This window comes from Loxodonta africana, chromosome 23 (assembly GCF_030014295.1).
Source record: "Loxodonta africana isolate mLoxAfr1 chromosome 23, mLoxAfr1.hap2, whole genome shotgun sequence".
Classification (NCBI taxonomy): domain Eukaryota; kingdom Metazoa; phylum Chordata; class Mammalia; order Proboscidea; family Elephantidae; genus Loxodonta; species Loxodonta africana.
The window spans coordinates 49,484,553-49,505,989 of NC_087364.1; the positions used below are offsets into that span (position 1 = coordinate 49,484,553).

Sequence of the window (21,437 nt, forward strand, 5' to 3'; positions counted from 1 at the left end):
TGTGTTGGTGGGGCTACGTTCCTTTCTAGAGTCTTTAGGAGACAATGTTTGCTTACTTGATCCAGCTTCTAGAGGCTGCCCACAATCCTAGACTTGTGGCCCCTTTTCTGCATCTTCAGCGCCAGCAGCGTAGGATCTTCAGAGTGCTCTCGGACTCTGCTTCCAGTGTAAAATCTCCTTCTCTGATTCTTCTGCGTCCTTCCCCGTTTTGCTTGTAAGGACCCTTGTGATTACACTGGGCCCACAGGAATAATCCAGGATAATCTCCCCACCCTAATATCCTTAACTTAATCACATCTGCCAAGTCCCTTTTACCATGTAAGGTAACATAGTCACAGGTTCCAGGGCTGTGGCTTTGCCTACCTCTTCCCCTCTAATACCCTTGCCTGTCTAGTGCCAGTCCACTCATCCTTCTCAGTCCAGCCTAGTTGGTTGGTTGTTTGTTTACAGGTCTCTTCCTCTCCCCTCTCCTCCCTCTCCTCTCTTCTCCTCCTTTTTTCGTCATCCCTCCCCTTGCTCCTCTCCCTTTCCTTCCCCTTCAGTTCTCCCTCCCCCTCTTCTCCCTTTTTTTCCCTCTTTTCCCTCCCCTCTCCCTCATGGAAATTCTTATTCATGATTGTGTGTTATTCATCTTTTACCCTAGTACCTAGCACTGTGCCTGGTACAAATGCTTGCTGAATAAATGGCATGGCAGACTGAAGTGGCTGTAGCTGGGATCTGGGCAGGTGGGACAAATGCCTGAAGGCTGGCTAGCATCAGCCAGGCGGAGTTCTGGGACAGCCCTGACACCAGGATGCGAGGCAGCAGTGGGGTGGAGGACAGCATTGGCTTTGCATTCTGGTTCTTCTGGGCTGGGAGCCCAGTCTGGCTACTAACTGGCTCTGTGACCTTGGGTAAGTTGCATAACCTTGAACTTCAGTTTCCTTCTCTGTGAAAGGTAGCATAATAAATACCTCATTGTATCTAAGGAGCAAATTGTATACTATTTATAGAATACTTGGAATGGAGTATGTGTCTATACTTAGTAGCATATCATTAAGCAAAAGCGAAGCTCCATGTCACACTCTGAAATGAGAAGAAGGAATGTCAGGCCACTTTCTAGGGAAAGAAGCACAAGCTGGCCTCACACCTGTGAAAAGTATTGTTCTTAAATCTTTTTTTTTTTTTTCCTTTCAGCCACATCTGGTAGCAACTCTAAATAAAAAAATATCTTTCTCTGAGACTTTGTTTTAGTGCTGAAACAATACTTACAACTTGTGGATTCCGGTCATCTCTCTAAAACTTTGTTGTTGCTGCCATTTAGTTGTTTCCAGCTCACAGTGACCATATGCCCAACAGAACAAAACACTGCCCAGTCCTGTGCCATCTTCACAATCATTGCTATGTTTGAGCCCATTGTTGCAGCCACTGTGTCAGTTCATCTCGTCGAGAGCCTTCCTCTCTTTTGCTGACCCTCTCTTTACCAAGCTTGCTGTCTTTCTCCAGCAGCTGGTCCCCCTGATAACATGTCCAAAGTATATGAGACAAAGTCTCACCATCCTCATTTCTAAGGAGCATTCTGAATGTACGTCTTCCAAGACAGATTTGTTTGTTCTTCTGACAGTCCGTGGTATATTCGATATTCTTCGCCAACACCATAATTCAAAGGCGTCAATTCTTCTTCAGTCTTCCTTATTCTCTAGAACTTTGGGTGTTGTGAGTTGAGCAAGTTCTTTACTCTTCAGAGGCCCAAATGCTGTAGAGACCCAAATACTTAGCCATTTAGTAAAACCATGTGCAAATATGCTAGGTATTTGTCCTAGCATATTTGCACATATTTGAACATTTAGGTGTTCTGGGAACTTCACTGGGATTGCCATGTCCAGCCTGACGTGGTTTAATCTCCTGTGATGGTGGTGTTCGATGTAGTCTCACACATACTTGGGGGCTGTTTATTTTCAGGATGTCAATAAATGTAACCTGGAATGGTAATTCTGTGTTGTTTCCATCCATTAATGTTTAGCTTGTAGAAACAATTGATTTGTCAGTTCTAGAAGTGAGTAAGCAGACCTGAGAACCCCTGTAAGAACAGTTCCTTGAAAGACAAACAGCTGTATATCTGGGGACAGATTTGAAGTTGTTAGCATTTAAGGAATTGTAGAAGCAGTTGATTGTGAAATTCCTAGATTTGAGTATCCTTTTTCTTTGAATAATGAACTCTTTGACCTTTTCCTTTTTTTGTTTGTTTTTCTTTCTATTACTGTTTCTCATGGTGGTACTCTCAGTGGGAAACCAGTATTTCTTTGGTAGTCTGAAATTTTTTAACATACCCCTTAATTAAATCAATAGACCACCCACATAGTTACATCCAAAGGCCAGACCAAATTCAGAAGCTACTAACTGACAAATGGTTTTGAGCATAAGAGTAATGATTTAATAACTTTGAGAAGAAATAGTATGTCTGATTCAAATAATGGGTATCATTTGCATAAAATATATTCTGAGAATTAAGATATTAAAAATTGACAGAATAGTTTTGAAATACTGCGATGGACAGAGGGGAACTAGGAGAAAGAGAGCTAGGGATTACATATCAGATAGCTGCAAAAGAATTCAGTTTTATCATTTTCTGCTATGTTTACACAGATATGCTCTTAAGCATTCTTGAAGTTGCAATCTAGAGGAGACTTCTATTTAATAAACGCGTAGACGACTGATTTCTAATCAGTATGTAATCATCTAGAAGTAGGCAGTGGTTTTATGGGTCCTTTAAGGTACTCGAAAGCAGTTTAATTTTAAATAATTTGTATGCAGACTTATACTGATAACTTGTACAACAGGCCCATTTATATCACTCGTTCAGAAACAAAGTCAGATTGGACCATGTCCAGTAGTTTTATAACTAGAAAGCCTCAGTTTTATCACCATGACAAAGGAGATTGACTTCTGGTTATGATAGATTACTCAAACATCAGAAAGTCAGTTTTATGGCTTCTAAACTCTTTTTTTTTGGTGGCACCAGCCATTATATTCATGGTGATGACCTGATTGGCTGCACCTCAGTTCGTTCAGTGGTCACCACTGGTGAGAGCTTGACCACAAAGAGAGAAACCTGAAGTGTGAAGGTGATGTAGGGGTGCTGTCAATCAGACATAGGCTGAAACCCAGACAGAGCCCAGACCGTTCTGAATTTCCCATTCAGGTATCACCTCTTGGGACACTTCGAGTACTGCATCCAGAGCTGAGGATCCATCTTTACCTGGAGTACTCTTGAAAGGCATCGTGTAATTTCCTGGAATCAGCCATGAAATGGAAGAGTGTTCCAGGTTCTAACAGAGACAAAGCACTCTTTCTGTCATGGATTCAGTGCCTGCAGAAAGGAAACCTGAGGCCTCCCAGTCTGTGAGAGGGAGGGCAAATAGGGCACAGGAGGGGGATTTGGCCCCAGAACTGCAGTAGTAGTCCAGGCGGCCAGCTGGTTAGCTCTAGGAGAGAATTTGCAAAAGCTGCCGTCCATTGAAAATGATGCTGAGTTCTCAAAGTTCATTTCTAATAGACTAGCTTATGAGAAGAATGCGTTTGTACAGGTATCTGTTTTAGATGACAGTTTGCCTCAAGTTTTGCTTGGGGAATCCAGGAAAACGGTGAAAGCTATTTTAATTGATGCTTTAAGTATTTTGCATCGTTGTTGAGTTAAATAATTTAGCCATGGCCAAACGCGGGGGAGGGAGGAATCCCAATAGCTAATGAAAAAGGCAGAGTTTCAAGAGCATGTGAATTTATGGCTGCCTGTTTAGTATCTAAAGTGCTATGATTTGAGCTGTTTTGAGATGTGATGTTATTTCATGCTGTCATTCATAGAGTCAGTGTTGCCATGTACTGTGTCCGTGGAATTGTGCAAAGCAGCCCACTTATCACCTAGTTAAATGCCTCCCAGTACCTAATCAACCTCGTTTTTAATGATAAACTGAATTCCTCATAGCAGAATATCTCCTGTTAAGTTAAAACTCAAATATAATACCCACTACCTCAGGAATATGTGTGAAGGAATTCACCCAAGTACATTGGTGTAGGTGGTAGAAATGCTGCCTTAAAATCTAGTCAGGGAAACAACACATAAAGAACCAAGTAATGCGGAATAAAACCTGCTGCCATCAAGTCAATTCCAACTCACAGAGACCCTGTAGGACAGAGTAGAACTGTCCCATAGGGTTTCCAAGGAGCAGCTGATAGATTCGAACGACAGCCCTTTGGTTAGCAGCTGAACACTTACCACTGCGCCACCATGGCTTCATGTAGTGCATCGTGGTATAATGAAATACGTGCTGATTATGTCCCATTGCCATACTTGTAAAATGTTTTCTGAGCCCAAAGAAAATAGTGTGATTCTGAACCAGGGAGTCAGGAAGGACAGCACAGAGAGCTTTCCTGAATTGTTCTCAGGCCACTTGGAGTCCCTCTGTGCTCAATGTATCTGTCTTGGGGTTCCTCATATGTCTGTCTCCCCACTAGGTTGACACTCCTTGAGAGCAGAATTGTATCTTAATCCTCACGTGTCCACAGCCCCTTACCTTACAGGATGAGGTACGACGATCCGACAAACAGAGGCGCATTTGAACAGGGTCTAAAAAGAGGAAAAGTCAAAGCTAAGTCACAGGAGTGTGAGAGGGTGGTTAAAACAGCGTCACATCGGCGCGTCGGAGGTGGACAGGAGCTGCTAGTCTGGGGCCATGAGAAGGCTGGGCTTTGATTCTGAAATGATGTCTCCTCAGATTTTTCAAGAAAGGGTATAATACTAGTCTACCACCCACTCTTTTGCCCCATTCAGAAACTCAGACTATGTTCTTCTCTTTGATTTTTATTTTTCATTCAACAACCGTTTGCTAAGCAACCACTACTCACAGTTGAATATGACTTGGCTCTGTCCTTTGTGAGTCCCCTAGTCCATTGGGAGAAGTAGACAAATGCCGTAACCTGATTAGCAGCGATCGAGGTACCAGCAAGGTTCTGGGGAACGCAAGATGCAGTGGGTGCAATGCTTCAAAGGAGACAATCGATAGCAGCTCAGGAAGGCTGCGTGGAGGCCGTGAGGTAGTGAGGACTGGCTGGGGTCTTGAAGCATGAGTAGGAGTCAGACTAAATAATTGGCTAAAGATGTCATGATGCTAAACCTGTAAGGAACAGAAATGATGTGAAGGATACCTGCTAAAAAATGGGATGAATAACAGACTGGAAGGGGAGACTTGACATTTCATTTGCCATATTACTATTCATGCTTTAACATTATTTTACATTTTAATAATTTTTATATAATCAGATTAGGGACAAAGTGAGAGAAGGGGAAAAAGACGAGGAACTGGATAGTTGCATGTTTCCACCCACAGCCTAATATACTGCTAAAAAGTCTTGATGACCATTTAGCTTTAGCGTCTTTACCAAATGTTGTTTATTTTTCCTGTTATACGGACCAATATTCAGATAGCAACAGAATCACCTTTAGAATATTTTTGTTAACAGTTCTGCTTTTTTTTCTATTTTAAAGAATTAGACCCTATTTTAGGTTAGATTTCTCCAGAAACAGTCTGTGAGACAAAGATTTGAGTGCAAATCATTTATTTAGAAGGTGACCCAGAAAGCACCAGTAAGAGTGTGGGAAGTGAGACAAGAAGGTAAGAAAACCAATACAGGCTCTGTTATTGAGCAGGTTACTGCTGCAGTCAGCTAGGGCTTCATCCTGCTGAGGACTCTGGGAGAATAGTGGGAGGTGGTGTAGAACACGCGTCAGAATAGGACTAAGTAAGGGTGAGACTGTTGGGTATTTATCATTGACGCCTGTCCATCATTGGTTAAGGGCTGCATTCCCATCTTCCCTATGCACAGGTCAAGGAAACTCTTCCCTGATTATTAACCTGTGATGCCATCTAATTTCTTAGTTGCTTTAGAGGTAATACATGATAAAGATTCCTATAAGGTACTCCATGACTTTAAAACGGTGGTTTTCAGACTTTTTTTCAAAAGTCCCAGAGCCCTTTGTTCAGATGAAGTCCTAAGCAGAAGCTAAGCCAAGAAGATGAAAGTAGAGCTTGGGGAGATGGAACATCCCACGTCCCGTACATTTTTCTGCCACATACCAGCCATTGGGCTCTGCTGGAAACCTGTGGGAGTCCTTCAAGGAGCATGGTTTAAGAGATGATTCAATGCCAGGCAATGAGTGGAGACCACCCAAACTACCTATGGATGTGACTCCTTCCTCATGACGTGATGGCTCTCATGTAGATCACTGAATCTTACACTAAACTTTTTACCTTAAAAAAAATTCTACACGTGGCTGCCTCTTTCACTGTCTGGAGGACTGAGTGTGAATTGCACTGGGCCTGGATGGAAGTTTGCAATATGAAGGCAGACATTGCAGGAGCTGTACTGGGCATCAGAGCTTTGACAAGAGAGCACCATTCAGCATGTTTTTTGTTACATTTGAAATTGTTTACGTTGGATTAACTCTTTATGTGACTACTAATAATTATGAAAATGTTATTGAAGGAAGCAGTATCTGATCCAGGTGAAATGGATTTGAACACTCTTGCCCCGTCTTTTTCTTCCTCAGGTGTCTAATATTCAGGCGAGAACAGTTATGCTGTCTTGGGCTCCCCCAGTTGGACTTTCGTGTGGACCCCACAGCGGTCTTTCCTTCCCCTACAGTTATGAGGTGGCCTTATCAGACAAAGGACGAGATGGAAAATACAAGATAATTTACAGGTAACCTGTGTTTCCATGTATTTTTCCTTGCTGTGAAGTTAGAGGCATTAAGAAAAAAGGAAACTAAGGGAAATGTTAAGGCTTTACAGATTTTCCTTTAAATAGTTAATTTTAAGAATTGCCAATAATTATAATGTCAAGGGCTAATTTCAACAAAATTATTAATTAGAAATTAGTATTGCACTTGGGGTCGCCATGAGTCAGAATTGACTTGACCATGACTGACAATAACAACATTGTAGAGCTATTTGGTTTTGATGAAATATATCACTTGGTTCTGTTAGCTTGTCAGTATAGTATTAATACAAATTTTCTACTAATGTCTACCAGGGTAAAATGTGACTCTGACTTTTTTTTTTTTTAATTCTGTAATATGGTTAATGTCTTTTGGGCTTACCTTCTTATCCTCTCAGAAGTTTTCCAGCATATAGTAAAGATGACTTGAGAACATTTCACGCCGAGGCTTTCTTAAATGATCGAGAAGTTTAGCACACAGACTATGGGATTAGCCTCCAAATGGCCTCTCCTGCTTTATGGACTCCCAGATATTAACTACTCACATCATTTATGGTCGTATTCTAAATGTGATATAAAAAAATTTCAGAGTCAAGTTTTTTCTCCTTTGTAATTGCTGGGCGCTGCTCAGATTTGCAGAGCAGGAAACCAGAAGGTCAGTTTTGTTTTAGCTCCTTGTTTGACCTCCCTGTGAGAGGCCCTGGAAAGGACTCCCGCAGCCCCGGGTCATGTGGCCACATCAGCCCCACTTCCCTTCCGCCTACTTGCTTTCTCTCTTGTTTCTCTGCTGCATCAGCATGTAGACAGACCTTGTGCCCACATCCCTGTTCCTATTTCTTACCTTGCTTGGGGGTTGTGTCTTATTCCTGACAAAGACAAAAAGGAGATGAGGAAGGAAACCCATTAGCTGCTCTCTCCTCCTCTCACTGCCTGTACTGCTCCATCGTCTCTTGCCCGGACTTCTGCAGGACTCCTCAGGTTCTCTGGCACCCAGCTGTCCTGCAGTCTAGCCTGCACACTGCAGAAACAGAACTCAGGCAATACAGCTCCCTTGCAGAGAGCAGGCCAGTGCGCCCCCACTCTACTCAGAATAAAACCCTGACTTCTTACTCTGACTCACAACCATTTGGTTCTACTTTTAAAAATTAGAATTGGTAAAAAAAAGCTTAGAGAAATACAGAGCGCTCCTTCCTCCACCCCCACGAAGGAACAAATAGGTAATGTTCATCAGTGCAATGTTCATATTGGTGGCAGGGGCTAGAGTCTCCAGTGCCTGGAGGGGCCAGGCAGGTGACATAATGAGAAACATGGGAAGGTCGGGAGTGAGGTGAGGAGGAGAGCTCCCCCTGCCTCCTTGGGAAGGAAGCTGCCACCACTCCGCTGAAATCAGTTATTGCCATGAGGGAATGTAGCCAGAATTGCTGAATGTTTGGATTGTTTTCAAGAGCTGCTGAAAATCTGAATTGTTATGTAAAGTTTCCGGATATTAAACAAACTAAGCAAACTAAAAATATTTTAAAAATACAGTGCAGGTCAAACAGAGTTGCAGGCAAAGTGTGGGCATAGATCTCCAGTTTATAATTTTATTATTAAAACTTTTTATTTGGAAGTAATTTTAGACTTTTGAAAAGTTACAGAAATAAAGAGGCATGCCTGTATTCCCTTTTCCCAGATTTGCCTGTTATTAACATTTTGCACTACTCGCTGTATCATTTGCCCTCTTCCTTCTGTCCCTGTGTCTCCTCTCTGTAACTTTTTTCCCTAAGCTTCATATATCGTGGCCTTTGCCACTGAATCCTTCGTTTTATATTTCCTAAGAATTAAGGATAGTCACTTAAAGAAACCACAGTGCAGTTATCAGCTTCCTACGCTTACGTAGATACTTTTATCTAATCCACCATTCATATTCCAGTTTTGTCAATTTTAATCTGATAATGTCTGTTTGAGTATGTTCATTCCCTCCCAAGACAGGATCCAGTCCAGGGCCAGATACTGCATTTAGTTGTCATGTCTCTTTAGACTTCTTTAATTTAAAGCATTTTTACCATCTTCCTCTTCCTCTGATGATCCTGACATTTTTGAAGACTACTGCTCTCCATCCCAGCCACCTTGAAAAAAATGTTAATGGAATAGTCCTTATTTTGCATTTGTTGTTTCCTCATATAGGTAGAGGTTCAGATGCAACTTATGATCATTTACATGATTTTATTTTATGTAAAAGAGCTATCTGTTAAGTGCACTGGTATGTGAGGGAAGCAGATTTCATCAAGAGAGTCCAGAAGTTGAGTAGTTGGGGTTTCTGCCAAGGTAAGTCTGAGAGCTGCCCTTGACTGACAGCTCGTGCAGTCGTTTGCTTTTGCTTGCAGTTTTAAGAAGTGATAAGGCTGCACCCTGGTAGGGAGAACACATTAAATTGCTTAAAAAAAAAAAAAAAAAAGCTTACATTTTGAAATTTTGTTAGTAAGTTAACCTTGCCATTTTCTAGATCTAGGCTGACATCATTAAGAGGAATCTGATTTTCGAGTCTAAAAATGCAGCAAGACCAAATAAGAAAGTTTATTTCTTCTGGCTTATGGTAGAATCAAGACATAGTAGTTTTTGAATCTTTTCTGGTACATGGCTATCAGAACCAAATCCAAAAACTATTACTTTTGAAATATCGTTAACTAATGATTGACTTTTCTTTGCAGCGGAGAAGAATTAGAATGTAACCTGAAAGATCTTAGACCAGCAACTGATTATCATGTGAGGTGAGTTCAGGATATAAGAACTCAAGTACATTAGAGAAACCAGGTCATTGAAGCACATCACAGGACCCCTGTTAAAGGTTCTCGGTTAACGGCACTTGCCTAACTGAAAGTTATGGCACTGTTGCTCAGTGGCCACTCATGGTGTTCTGCACTCTTGATCATCATGACTGGGAGTGCATGGAAAAGCTTCTGGTAATAGAAAAGTAGGTGATAGGCTGAACAGCATTTTAAAAATTATTTTAAGAAGTTTGTTTTATGTGGTCTTCTAAGACGTACTGGACTGTGTGATTTAATAGATAATATTTTCTTCCTATAGAAAATTTTTTTTTTTTTTTACTAAGGGTACTTCAATTTTTTTCTTATAGACCATGTGTATAAACCATCTGGTCAGCCCAAATGACTAAATAAACCCTTCCCATGTTGCAGGAGCAACTTTGGACCTTAGAAGTCAGTAGCTTTTGAAATAAGGCAAGTAATGCAGGCATCACATTAACTCTGACCCGAATTAACCCCAGTTCGGCAAATGCTGTGTGGTACGATACGTAGTCTGGAGTCTTTACTGAGATTACTCTGGAAGGCAGGGCTAGTTTATCTTAGGAAGAAACTCGTTTAACCACAGATCCGTGAGGAGAAAACCATTATCTAAATTTTTACAGAGCCTGATTGATACATCCATCCATCCCTTTGCAGATAGGCAGGTTTCTGGATGTGGTCCATAACATTATTTTTTTAGTTTAATTTGATGTCTAAGTTTACCAGAAAATGTAATTTTATCTTACAGGGTGCATAATAACAGATTCTCAACGAAACTCACTGTCGAGTTGACTCTGACTCATAGTGACCCTCTAGGACAGAGTAGAACTACCCCATAGGGTTTCCAAGGAGCAGCTGGTGGATTTGAACTGCTGACCTTTTGATTAGCAGCTGTAGCCCTTAACCACTGAGCCACCAGGGCTCTGTGTGTACATGAGACTGTGTAATAAAATTGCAAGCACCAAGTACATGTCCTTTGTTATACTTATCAGAGGTTAATTCTCCCCACATGCTCCTTTGTGATAGGCGAGAGGCAGGATGGCGTAGTAGGAGGTCTGAGTTCTAGTCCTGGTTCTGCCATTGATTGGCTGTTTTAACTTTGATAAGTCATATAGAATCCCTGTGCCACAATTTTCTCAGTAAGAAAGGTAGGAAAACTGCAATGTGTTGAGGTTACATCATTAGAAAGCACAGTGCTTAAAACTAAGTTTAAAGCAATACATAAGAGCAAGGTGGCGTTTTATATTCGGTCATGAAGTGCACATCTGCTTAGCTATTGTGTTATTTAGATAAACTCTTTTGCAGCCATCTCTTCCTGTTTAAATCAAAAGTTTTGAATTTTGAGTCTACTACCTTCAACCGTAAAACTGAACTTTTCACATGGCCTGTAGAAATAGAAGGATTTATAAAATTTGTGAAGCTGAAATGATGATAGAAATGGCATAACCATTCTTCATAATGGTCGATTTAACAACAAATCAGAAACAGTAACACCGTATAGGAAGCCATGTAAATGTTATCCATTATTCATTGTTAACATATGTTTCATTTTTTCTTCATAATGTTTTGAACAGTTCACGGCTATTGCTTTTACTAAAGGTTTACTTTATTAATTTTCTGCCCACTCACATGCTTATAGTATCCTTTTTAAGAAATTTAAATGTCATAAAGAGCCTACCCTTTATTTACCATTCTGTCTGTCATTCCCCCCTCCCCCTTCCAAAGGGTAAACTTCTGGAAAACTTGCTCAAGTCTTTTTACTCCTGTGTCTTATCAACACCTTGAACTTCAGGGAGGATAAAAAGGAATAATGCATGAATTCCACGAAAGTAATGTGAGGCTTTGGCTCCGGCATTTCTCCTAAAACATTTGGAATCCTGTATGTGTAACATCCGTGACACATGTGACACACGTGATACCACACATTAACAGCCTACAAGCCACCAATGATTAATATAATATGGCCTAGCTCTCTGCTTGCCAGAAAGAGAAAATCCTCCCTCCCCTTGATGATACTTTAGTATTTTAAAAAAAAATTCTCTCTACTAATAAAAATGTCTACAGTCCAAACTTCAGTCTTTTTGTCCTGTTTAGTCCACAGTCCGTATAGATCATCCATTCTCTTTTCGTATATAGCCTTTCATTTTTCATACTAGTAGTTATCACTTCTAACTCTTACTTGGATTTAGCTTCCTTTGCCGTGAATTGCTTTGGACAGGCAGCATGGTACATAATGGACATAGCTTGGAATTTGGATTTAATGGCTCTGTTAATTACTAAGAGTGTGTGTTAAGGCAAGTCATTCAAACCCCTTTGGCCTTATTTTCTCATTTTTATAGTGAGTGTAATACTGCTAGCCTCAGAGATGGTATGAGATCAAACGAGAGATACGTTCAAATCTATCATAAACTTGTAAAGTGTTGTATAGATATTGTTTTTGTTAGCTTTGTTTCTCCAAGGTTTTTCTAGTTTTTCTACTCTCCGAAAATAAAAATTGAGGGCTTTATGACAACCTGTGTCTCATTTGAACATATCACTCACTGTCTTATTGGGATAAGATACATCGTATTTGGCACTGAAAAGAAGGAACAATATCTTCTTCTGTGATGCAGTTGAGATTCTCAACATCTTAGTTCCAGGAATGTAAGCTTTTACTACATATGGTAACCTCAAATGGAGTTTTAAATATAATTTAAAGCCTCAAGAGGCTATATGGAAATAATTCCCTCCCTAAGTTTCCGTAATAGTGACAACAATAGAGTCCCATTTTTGGACAGCAGCAGGATGAGCAATTAGATTCATTGTCGTTTTTGTTTGTGTGTTACCAATTTAGAAAGTGCTGCCCTGGTAGAAGTCTGCCTAGCCACTGATGAAAACAGAGGTATTTCTTGTAGCAGCATGAAACTGGCTACATTTCCTTTCTAGTTGTTAATATTGCACGTTTTGACTAAGGCCTGTACAAGTCTCCGTTCAAATCACTCTTCAGTCGAGTGAAGGGTTTCTTTCTTAAATCACATGATGAAGCCTCACCTAGGGCTTCTGCTGTTGTTTCTCATTGCTTCTGATTTTGCTGCTCTTAACTCCATCCCTTTCACACTGATTGCTTGATATCTTTATATAACCATTTTTCTCGTCTTCAGCTTTTTCCTGCACATGTTTGTGAGTATCATATGAGTTCACCAGTCAGGTAGACAAACGTTTTTTTGAAGTAACAGTCTCTAGATTATGGAGCCCTGTGGTTGTATTGCCTGGTGCAGGGCCTCAGTTACTAGGCAGGAACAGTTCTCAGCTTTTTCTCACCATCACCTTACTGTTACTGGGAATAACTTATTAAGGGACCAGTGTTATCATTTAGACAGTGTCACAGGTCGTGTGCTCCTGGCTGTTTATATTGGGATCTGCCATGTTATTTGGACCAAATTCTTCATGGAAAACTGTATCCCAAGACAATTCAGGTTTTAAAGTTTTTTGTTTTTTTTCTTTTTCATTTTGCTAAGGATTTTTGTGTGTCATTAACAACTACTCTTATTTTCCTCATGATGAATGAGGAAAATAATATTCCTCTATAATGTATACATGGATATGCAATATTTAGGGTTGGATCTTTTGTTAGGTTTTTATAAAAATCATCATTTTTATAAAAACATTTTGTCTTTGTTATCCCATTCTTATACACATTGCTCTTTTGGGTTTATAAATTCCATTGGTTGGATGTTTAAAAGTATTTTTATTCAGTGCTTCCATAGAGTGCATTGTGCTATTTATTATATAAAGTCACTAATACAAAGTCTCCATCCTACAGTGTTGTGTGTCTCTATGGTTGGTTGTATGTTCAGAAGGGGTGGGGAAAAGAGAAAAATCAAATACATAACTAAATGTATTTATAAATAAATATTTATACATATGCTTTAGTGGTTTTCTCTGCATGTTGTATGTGTATTTCCTGGAAAAGTATGCTCCTTTTTCAATTGGTAGTTTTACAATTACTAACGGCATTGAAATATCCATTTTACTATAGACTCGAACATGTGTTTTTATCAGTGATAGGATTCAGGAATCAGGGATTTGAGTAATGGAATGGATAGCATTTTTAGGGTCAAAATTGGTGAGAAGCAGTTTTCCGGTCATTAGCATGAATAGTTTGGAAAAGAAGTTGCCCAGACATGATATCATGTAATAATATTTCCCAGAAAAATTATGTGATGAAACATTTCCAAAAATACGGTTGACCAGCATAGTCCTGGATTATGAAATAGGTGTTATTGACCAGAAACCATGGCTCCCAGTTGTTACAGATGTGCTGGATGAAGTTGGAGGCATACTTCTGAAATTCTTGGAGCACCTGTTTCATAAGCATTTAGCCAGTATCTAAGCTATAACAAATGTGAAAACCCAGCACAAGATTAATTATATTTTTAGAAAAATGTATTATCTTCCTTTCCTGATATAAAAGCAAAAGAAACTAAACCATTTACTGATCTCTTTAATCCAAGAATCCAATCCTACTGCACAGATCTTCCTATTGCATGATGATATTTAGGGAAAATGTATGCTGTATATATATGCGCTCTTTGAAGCAAAGCATCATTTCCAGAGACTTTCTTAACTGAAAACTGTTATCAGTAAAAATGGAGCTATTTACATTTATTACAATTTGTTGCTGTCTATTTAATGAACAGTTTTAATTGGTGGATGTATGATGGGATACCTAGATATCTTGTCATATCTTGTTGATGTAATATATTAATATTGCCATATATAATGACTCGTTTCTCTTGCTGGCAGGCTTTTACTTGTCCAAACAAAGTATATCATTCTTTGAGATTAAGACAAAAACGTTCATAAGGAAAATAGCTCCACGTGACCCACGCAACTGTTCATCTTCAACTACCTCAAATTTTCACCTTGCTATCAGGATTTTTTTTTACTTTTATCCCCACTGTCATCCTCCCAATGTGGCCTCCAAGAGCCCCAGTGACTCATGTTTCTGTAGCTTAGGGGGTATGGGTTTCTAACTCCAAGGATCCCATTAAAAAGAAACAGAGAACTTGACCTGAGTTAGTTTCCCATTTGTAGGCTGATACTGGTGATTACAAACTAAGATACCAGGTGGGTTGGGGCAGAGAGCCTAAATGAATGCATAAAGTGGGGTGGGCGGGCGGCAGCTGACTAGTAATCTCATTGCAGAGGAGACAGGGAGTAGTGGGGATTCTGGTGAACTGGGCGGCACCTGCCCCATCTAAAGGGGGAGCTGTTCTCAGCTGTATGCAGTCATCACAGTGTAGGAACGTGGCCTGTGTTCTTCTCAATGTTGCTGTATTCACAAGTTCATAGTGAAGGATGGTTTGGAGAAGAGCACAGACCAAAAAAAAAAAAAAAACAAACCAGACTCTCAGCTGTAAAGTCAATTCTGACTCATAACAACCCTCTGGGACAGAGTAGAACTGCCCCTTACAGTTTCCAAGGCTGTAAACCTTTATAGAAGCAGTCTGCCACATCTTTCTTCCGTGGAGTGGCTGGCGGGTTCGAACTGCCAACCTTTTGGTTAGCAGCTGAGCACTTAACCACTGTGCCACCAGGTTCCTTAGAGCACAGACCAGGTACTTTTAATGGTGTGATCAACAGGCATTTATTACCTACAGAATAAACAGGACAGGGATGAGTAGAATTGTACGCCTCGTCATCTGCCTTGATTCCTGAAGTTAGTCTCTTGTCCACAAGGTTAGATCACATCCAAGCACGCTCCGATTCACGTCATGGGAAGGGAATGCCTAAATTCCTCTCTCCTGGCCTTAAATACTAATAAGACGGACATGTCTATATGCTAACTAAGATGTATAGAGAACAGGTAGGGGAAGAGATAATGGAAGGGCCAGTAAAGGGGGTTAATAAAAGTGGAAGGCCCCCTGTAGGCAATGGACATCATTTATTGTCCCTGTTCAGGTTATTCTAGATTTACTGGCTCCAGAGAATAGCTCTTCCTCCTTTACCGCACAAAGATAGAGTTCTGGGTTTCTTCAGAGGGCAGTCATCTCCCCCTAGGACACCTACTTTGCTTTATGTCCATCAGCAACTAGGGAGATAGTGATGAGACAATTATAATATGGCACACCTGCAGTTCTAGAACTTCAGTTTTCAAAAGAGACGCCAAAGGTTATTTTTTTATAAGAGATCTCCAGGTTTTTTTTGGTGTTGGCTTTGATTTGATTTTAACTATTTTCGTGTCAGAAAATTGCAGTCAGAAGTAGACAGATTACTTTAACGGACTCTTAAGTACCCATCAACTAACTTATTTCTTCGATAGCCTCACCTACCATCCTCCCTCAATTATTTTGAAGTCAAGTGCAGACATCATCTTATTTCACCTGTAAATATTTTAGAAAGTCTCTCTAAAGATAAGGACTCCCCCTTGTCTTTTCATCATAGTCACAATAGCATCATCACACACCCACCCCCCCCCAAAATAATTCTCAATATCTTTAAAATTCAGAGACAGTTCCCATTTCCTCATTGTCCCGAAGATGGGTGTTTTGTTTTTCAATTAGTTTGTTGTAATTCAGGTTCAAACATGGCCTGAATATTCTGGTTGGTTGGTATCTCTTAAGTTTCTTTCAATTTATAGGTTTTCCCTCCATCTTTTTTTCCCCCTTGCAACTTGTTGGATTTTTTTTTTTTGTCCTGTAGAGTTTCCCACAGCCTGAATTTGGCTGATTGCATCCCTGTGGTGTTGGTGTTGCTTAATAAGTTCCCCTGGCCTGTGTTTCCTGTAAAGTGGTAAAGAGGCTTAATCAGACACAAGTTTAATTTATCTGTAAGACTATTCAATAGGTGGTGGTGTGGTCTTTCATTAGGAGTGCATAATGTTTGAGTGTACCTGTTCGTGGTGATCCTTGTCTGAATTCTTTTATTCATTAGGGAACATCAATATTTGTTTTTAAAAAAAATTGTATTTGTTATACACATGTATATCCTTGGGTCAGATTCAACCAATGAGCCACCAGTTGACAAATTCTGATTTGTCAGAGTTCAGGCTGGAGCCCTGCCCATGTCTGGAATGTTCTTTGATGATTCATATTCAGTAACTTACTCCCTGTGAGCCCCTCTTGACACATGGACATGATCTTGCCAGATCTACCATTGGAGCTTATGTTATCATGTGCCTGTTCATGTTGTTGCCTTTAGTTGCTTTGGCTCATGGCAACCTTATGGATAACAGAAGGAGACGTTGCCTGGCCCTGTGCTATCTTCATGGTCTTTGGTGCTGTTGCGGCTATTTCGTCACTCCATCTCCTTGAGGACTTCCCTTGTTTTCGCTGACCCTCTGCTCTAACAAACACGATGTCCCGCTTACAGTGAGTGCAAAAGGAAGGATATCCTTCAGCAGAGACTGGGGTGGAGACCATTGTAACCAAAAGTATCACTCTTTTGGATTAAATGTCAGAGTGTCCTTTCCTAAGGCTAATGAGTCAAATACAACAAATATGTATTTTCCTTTTTAGAATTGAGAGTTGGCATTTCTGATTTTTTTTTTTTTCTTAGCCTCTGTAAATTTTTTTGTCATGAACAGTTCATCTTTCTTGAGGAGAAAGAACTTGTAAATTGGACACATAAGAAGAACCTGTCTTCTGTAATGTCATGTTTAGCTGTTGTTTTGTTTTCATTGAGTGGAGTAAGAGGAATTGTGGGCGTTAAGAGAACATAATTGCAGGATGAGCAAGGGGAGTAGGCAGTAGAGTACAGTGGTTACAGTTTGAGAGCTGAATACAGTTTATCTGACTTTCTAACTGTCGCTTTGGGAAATTTACATCACCTCTCCAAGTCTCCATTTCCCTCTGTCTGAAATGGGGTAATAAGAGTTTCCCGTCTCATAGAAGGGGTCGTTGTAACAGTTAAGGGCTTGATATGTATTTTACCAGTTCTTTGAATACCTTAATCCTTGGACTTCTTTTAAACAGCAGAGATTCCATTGTTGTATTTTTTTTTTTATTAACTTTTATTGAGCTTCGAGTGAATGTTTACAAATCAAGTCAGTCTGTCACATATAAGTTTACATACGTCTTACTCCGTACTCCCCCTTGCTCTCCCCCTAGTGAGTCAGCCCTTTCAGTCTCTCCTTTCGTGACTATTTTGCCAGCTTCCCACTCTCTCTATCCTCCCATCCCCCCTCCAGACAGGAGATGCCAACACAATCTCAAGTGTCTACCTGATATAATTAGCTCACTCTTCATCAGCATCTCTCTCCCACCCACTGTCCAGTCCCTTTCATGTCTGATGAGTTGTCTTCAGGGATGGTTCCTGTCCTGTGCCAACAGAAGGTCTGGGGAGCATGGCCACCGGGATTCCTCTAGTCTCAGTCAGACCATCAAGTATGGTCTTTTTATGAGAATTTGGGGTCTGCATCCCACTGATCTTCTGTTCCCTCAGGAGTTCTCTGTTGTGCTCCCTGTCAGGGCAGTCATCGATTGTGGCCAGGCACCAACTAGTTCTTCTGGTCTCAGGATGATGTAGGTCTCTGGTTCATGTGGCCCTTTCTGTCTCTTGGGCTCTTAGTTGTCGTGTGACCTTGGTGTTCTTCATTCTCCTTTGCTCCAGGTGGGTTGAGACCAATTGATGCATCTTAGATGGCTGCTTGTTAGCATTTAAGACCCCAGACGCCACATTTCAAAATGGGATGCAGAATGTTTTCATAATAGAATTATTTTGCCAATTGACTTAGAAGTCCCCTTAAACCATGGTCCCCAAACCCCCACCCTTGCTCCGCGGACCTTTGAAGCATTCATTTTATCCCGGAAACTTCTTTGCTTTTGGTCCAGTCCAGTTGAGCTGACCTTCCACGTATTGAGTGTTGTCCTATCCTTCACCTAAAGCAGTTCTTATCTACTAACTAATCAATAAAAAACCCTCTCCCTCCCTCCCTCCCCCCCGCCTCGTAACCACAAAAGTATGTGTTCTTCTCGGTTTATACTGTTTCTCAAGATCTTATAATAGTGGTCTTATACAACATTTGTCCTTTTGCCTCTGACTAATTTCACTCAGCATAATGCCTTCCAGGTTCCTCCATGTTATGAAATGTTTCACAGATTCGTCACTGTTCTTTATCGATGCGTAGTATTCCATCGTGTGAATATACCACAATTTATTTACCCATTCATCCGTTGATGGACACCTTGGTTGCTTCCAGCTTTTTGCTATTGTAAACAGAGCTGCAATAAACATGGGTGTGCATATATCTGTTTGTGTGAAGGCTCTTGTTTCTCTAGGGTATATTCCGAGGAGTGGGATTTCTGGGTTGTATGGTAGTTCTATTTCTAACCATTTAAGATAACGCCAGATAGATTTCCAAAGTGGTTGTACCATTTTACATTCCCACCAGCAGTGTATAAGAGTTCCAATCTCTCTGCAGACTCTCCAACATTTATTATTTTGTGTTTTTTGCATTCGTTGTTGTATTTTTAAGAGTATGTTTTCAAAAAAAAATTTTTTTAAGATCCAATGTAAAAAAAAAAAGAAAACTAGAAAGGAGAATGATAAAAATCAACATAATCCTATTTTATGGATTTTGAAAAGTGTGGTACTATGTGGGGCATTATATGCTTTTTCTTCATAGCTTCTCTGGAGAAATTAGGCGTATATATTTAACATTGATCCAAGCATTTCAATGTGTAGAACGAGCATCTTTAATCTTGGCGCCCTGTACAAGAGTTAAATATTCACATAGATAAACTGTACTGGAGCATTGTTTTTGTTGAATCAGTGAGAGATGCACTTGGCAGTAGCAAATGTGTTTCTGTGTGTGAATCATCCGTTTTTTTTTTTTTTTACATAAATTTGTGCACTGCTATAAGCAGTTTAGTGATGTCATCTACCCTGTTGTTTGTATTTGTGTAGTGTCTGTCCAGACTGTGGACTGTCATCACTGCTTCTTGTCTCTTTTCATCCATCTCTTAACTCTACTTTTAGCCTTTTTCCAAAGTCAACCCAAGAGTGGCTTGTCTCATTTTATCCCCATTTTACAGACTTACAGTTTAAGGCTTTGAGAGGTCAATAATTTAATTTGCCCAAGGCGCTCTTGTTGGTTTTTAGAATGTGGTATTTGGAGACTATTCTGGGAATTAAGGTTTCTTTTCTTTCTTTAGAATATTCTTTTCCAGTCAGTAAAACCTGCTCAATCTTAAGTGGCCAGGAGGTTCTGACAGCATAAAGAGTGAGCACATTGAGGCAAATACTGGGACAGCTGCTAACCGGATGTGCCTCAGAAGAAAGGCCTGGCAATCTACTACTGAAATACCAGCCATTGAAAAACCCTATGGAGCACAGCTCCACTTTGACACACACAGGGTTCCTATGAGCTAGAATCGACGACGCGATAGCACCTGTACTGCTGACCATTTTTAGGTCAGGGCAAGACCAGCAGATAAGAACAAGAGTCATGGTGTTTGTTCACTATACAAGAAATTCTGTTCATTTACAGAAAGTACTGGGGCAAAGCTGAGATAAAAATCATGGTCCTCTGTGATTGGCCACTGCCACTGACTATGTTTGTCTGTCTGTTTTCAGGGTCTATGCCATGTACAATTCCGTAAAGGGATCCTGCTCCGAGCCAGTTAGCTTCACCACCCACAGCTGTGCACCTGAGTGTCCTTTCCCACCTAAGCTGGCGCACAGGAGCAAAAGTTCACTAACCTTGCAGTGGAAGGTGGGTAGCTCAAAGTGTCAGTAACGGTCTGCAGTTAAGATGATGTCCGTTTGTAGCCGTTTGAAACATTTATGTTGCACTATCCCAGTTGTATGATAGTGTTTGGTTTTCTACGTAGTAGCTATGCGAAACAAATTATTATGATATCAAAAATCACTATTTCTTTTAAAATTGGACAACTGGGTAGGAAGAGGGAACTGCAAAATCCAGCTTTCACTCTCTTTACAGGAGAATTTGGTAAATTTCTTAGGTAAGCAAGACTTTATAAGTGATGTAAGTACTTAAAATGACCACATTTCATCATTTTCTAATGGTTTACTTCAACACACATTTGAAGACTTCAGTAAAAAGTTTTGTAAAGAAAGATTTAGAAATCAAGTAGGCTTATGGCTCTATTAAGGAGCCCTGGTGGTACAGTGGTAAAAGTGCTTGGCTATTAGCCAAAAAGATCAATAGTTTGAACCCACCAGCCACCCTGTGAAAGAAAGATGTGGCAGTCTGCTCCTGTAAAGATTAACAGCCTTGGAAACTCTTTGGGGCAGTTCTCCTCTGACCTGTAGGGGTGCTATGAATTGGAATCCAGTAGAGAGCAGTGGGTTTTGGTTTGGGTATGGTTCTGTTGGTGTCTTTCATTGGTAACCTGAAATATTTAATATTTAAAACTTTGCTTAGAATGTTCAGTGTTCTAATATACATTAAGACTTCATTAATTTTCACTAATTAGGCCTTAAATAAGTCAGGGTTACTAATTATTAAAATGGAAGAAAAAAAAAAAAAAGCCTGAATTATATAATAGTTTTCGTGAAGTGCAAATTTGCTGTCTACAACTAACTGTTGCCAAAGAGCCATCCAATTGAGCCTTCCTTTAGATGTGCTATTAGCCTATTAGTCATGGTTGTGCTTGCAAGAAAGTAGATTCTGTTGTCAATCTCTACAGTAATTATTTCTCTATGCTGATATTACAAAATTTAGTTAAAAATGTAAAATGTGTTCCTTTTATGTCATGTCTTCACAAAGGCATACCTATGAAGGTAGAGAATAATACAGATTTATGGTATGGGGGAAATAATGATGTATGAAAGAAATAAGGTGGCTGAGGAGATCCATTACTGGTGAAGAAATATTTTGTCTTTTGCTTTGTAAACAAGAGGGTCAAATTTATTTAGAGGGTTGATAAAAGCAGTTGAGAACAGTGGTTTGCAGCCAAG

The 21,437-nt window shown here is 40.1% G+C and overlaps 1 protein-coding gene across 4 annotated transcripts in view; it reads left to right on the plus strand.

Annotated features, from left to right (window-relative positions):
* Nucleotides 1-21,437, plus strand: part of FNDC3B (fibronectin type III domain containing 3B) — a 391,122-nt gene that overhangs the window by 265,457 nt on the left and 104,228 nt on the right. For all 4 annotated transcript variants that reach the window (XM_064275476.1, XM_064275474.1, XM_064275478.1 and 1 more), the window contains exons 8-10: nucleotides 6,584-6,735; nucleotides 9,441-9,500; nucleotides 20,091-20,229. In XM_064275476.1, the coding sequence (XP_064131546.1) occupies nucleotides 6,584-6,735; nucleotides 9,441-9,500; nucleotides 20,091-20,229 (351 nt within the window). The remainder of the gene's footprint in view (nucleotides 1-6,583; nucleotides 6,736-9,440; nucleotides 9,501-20,090; nucleotides 20,230-21,437) is intronic.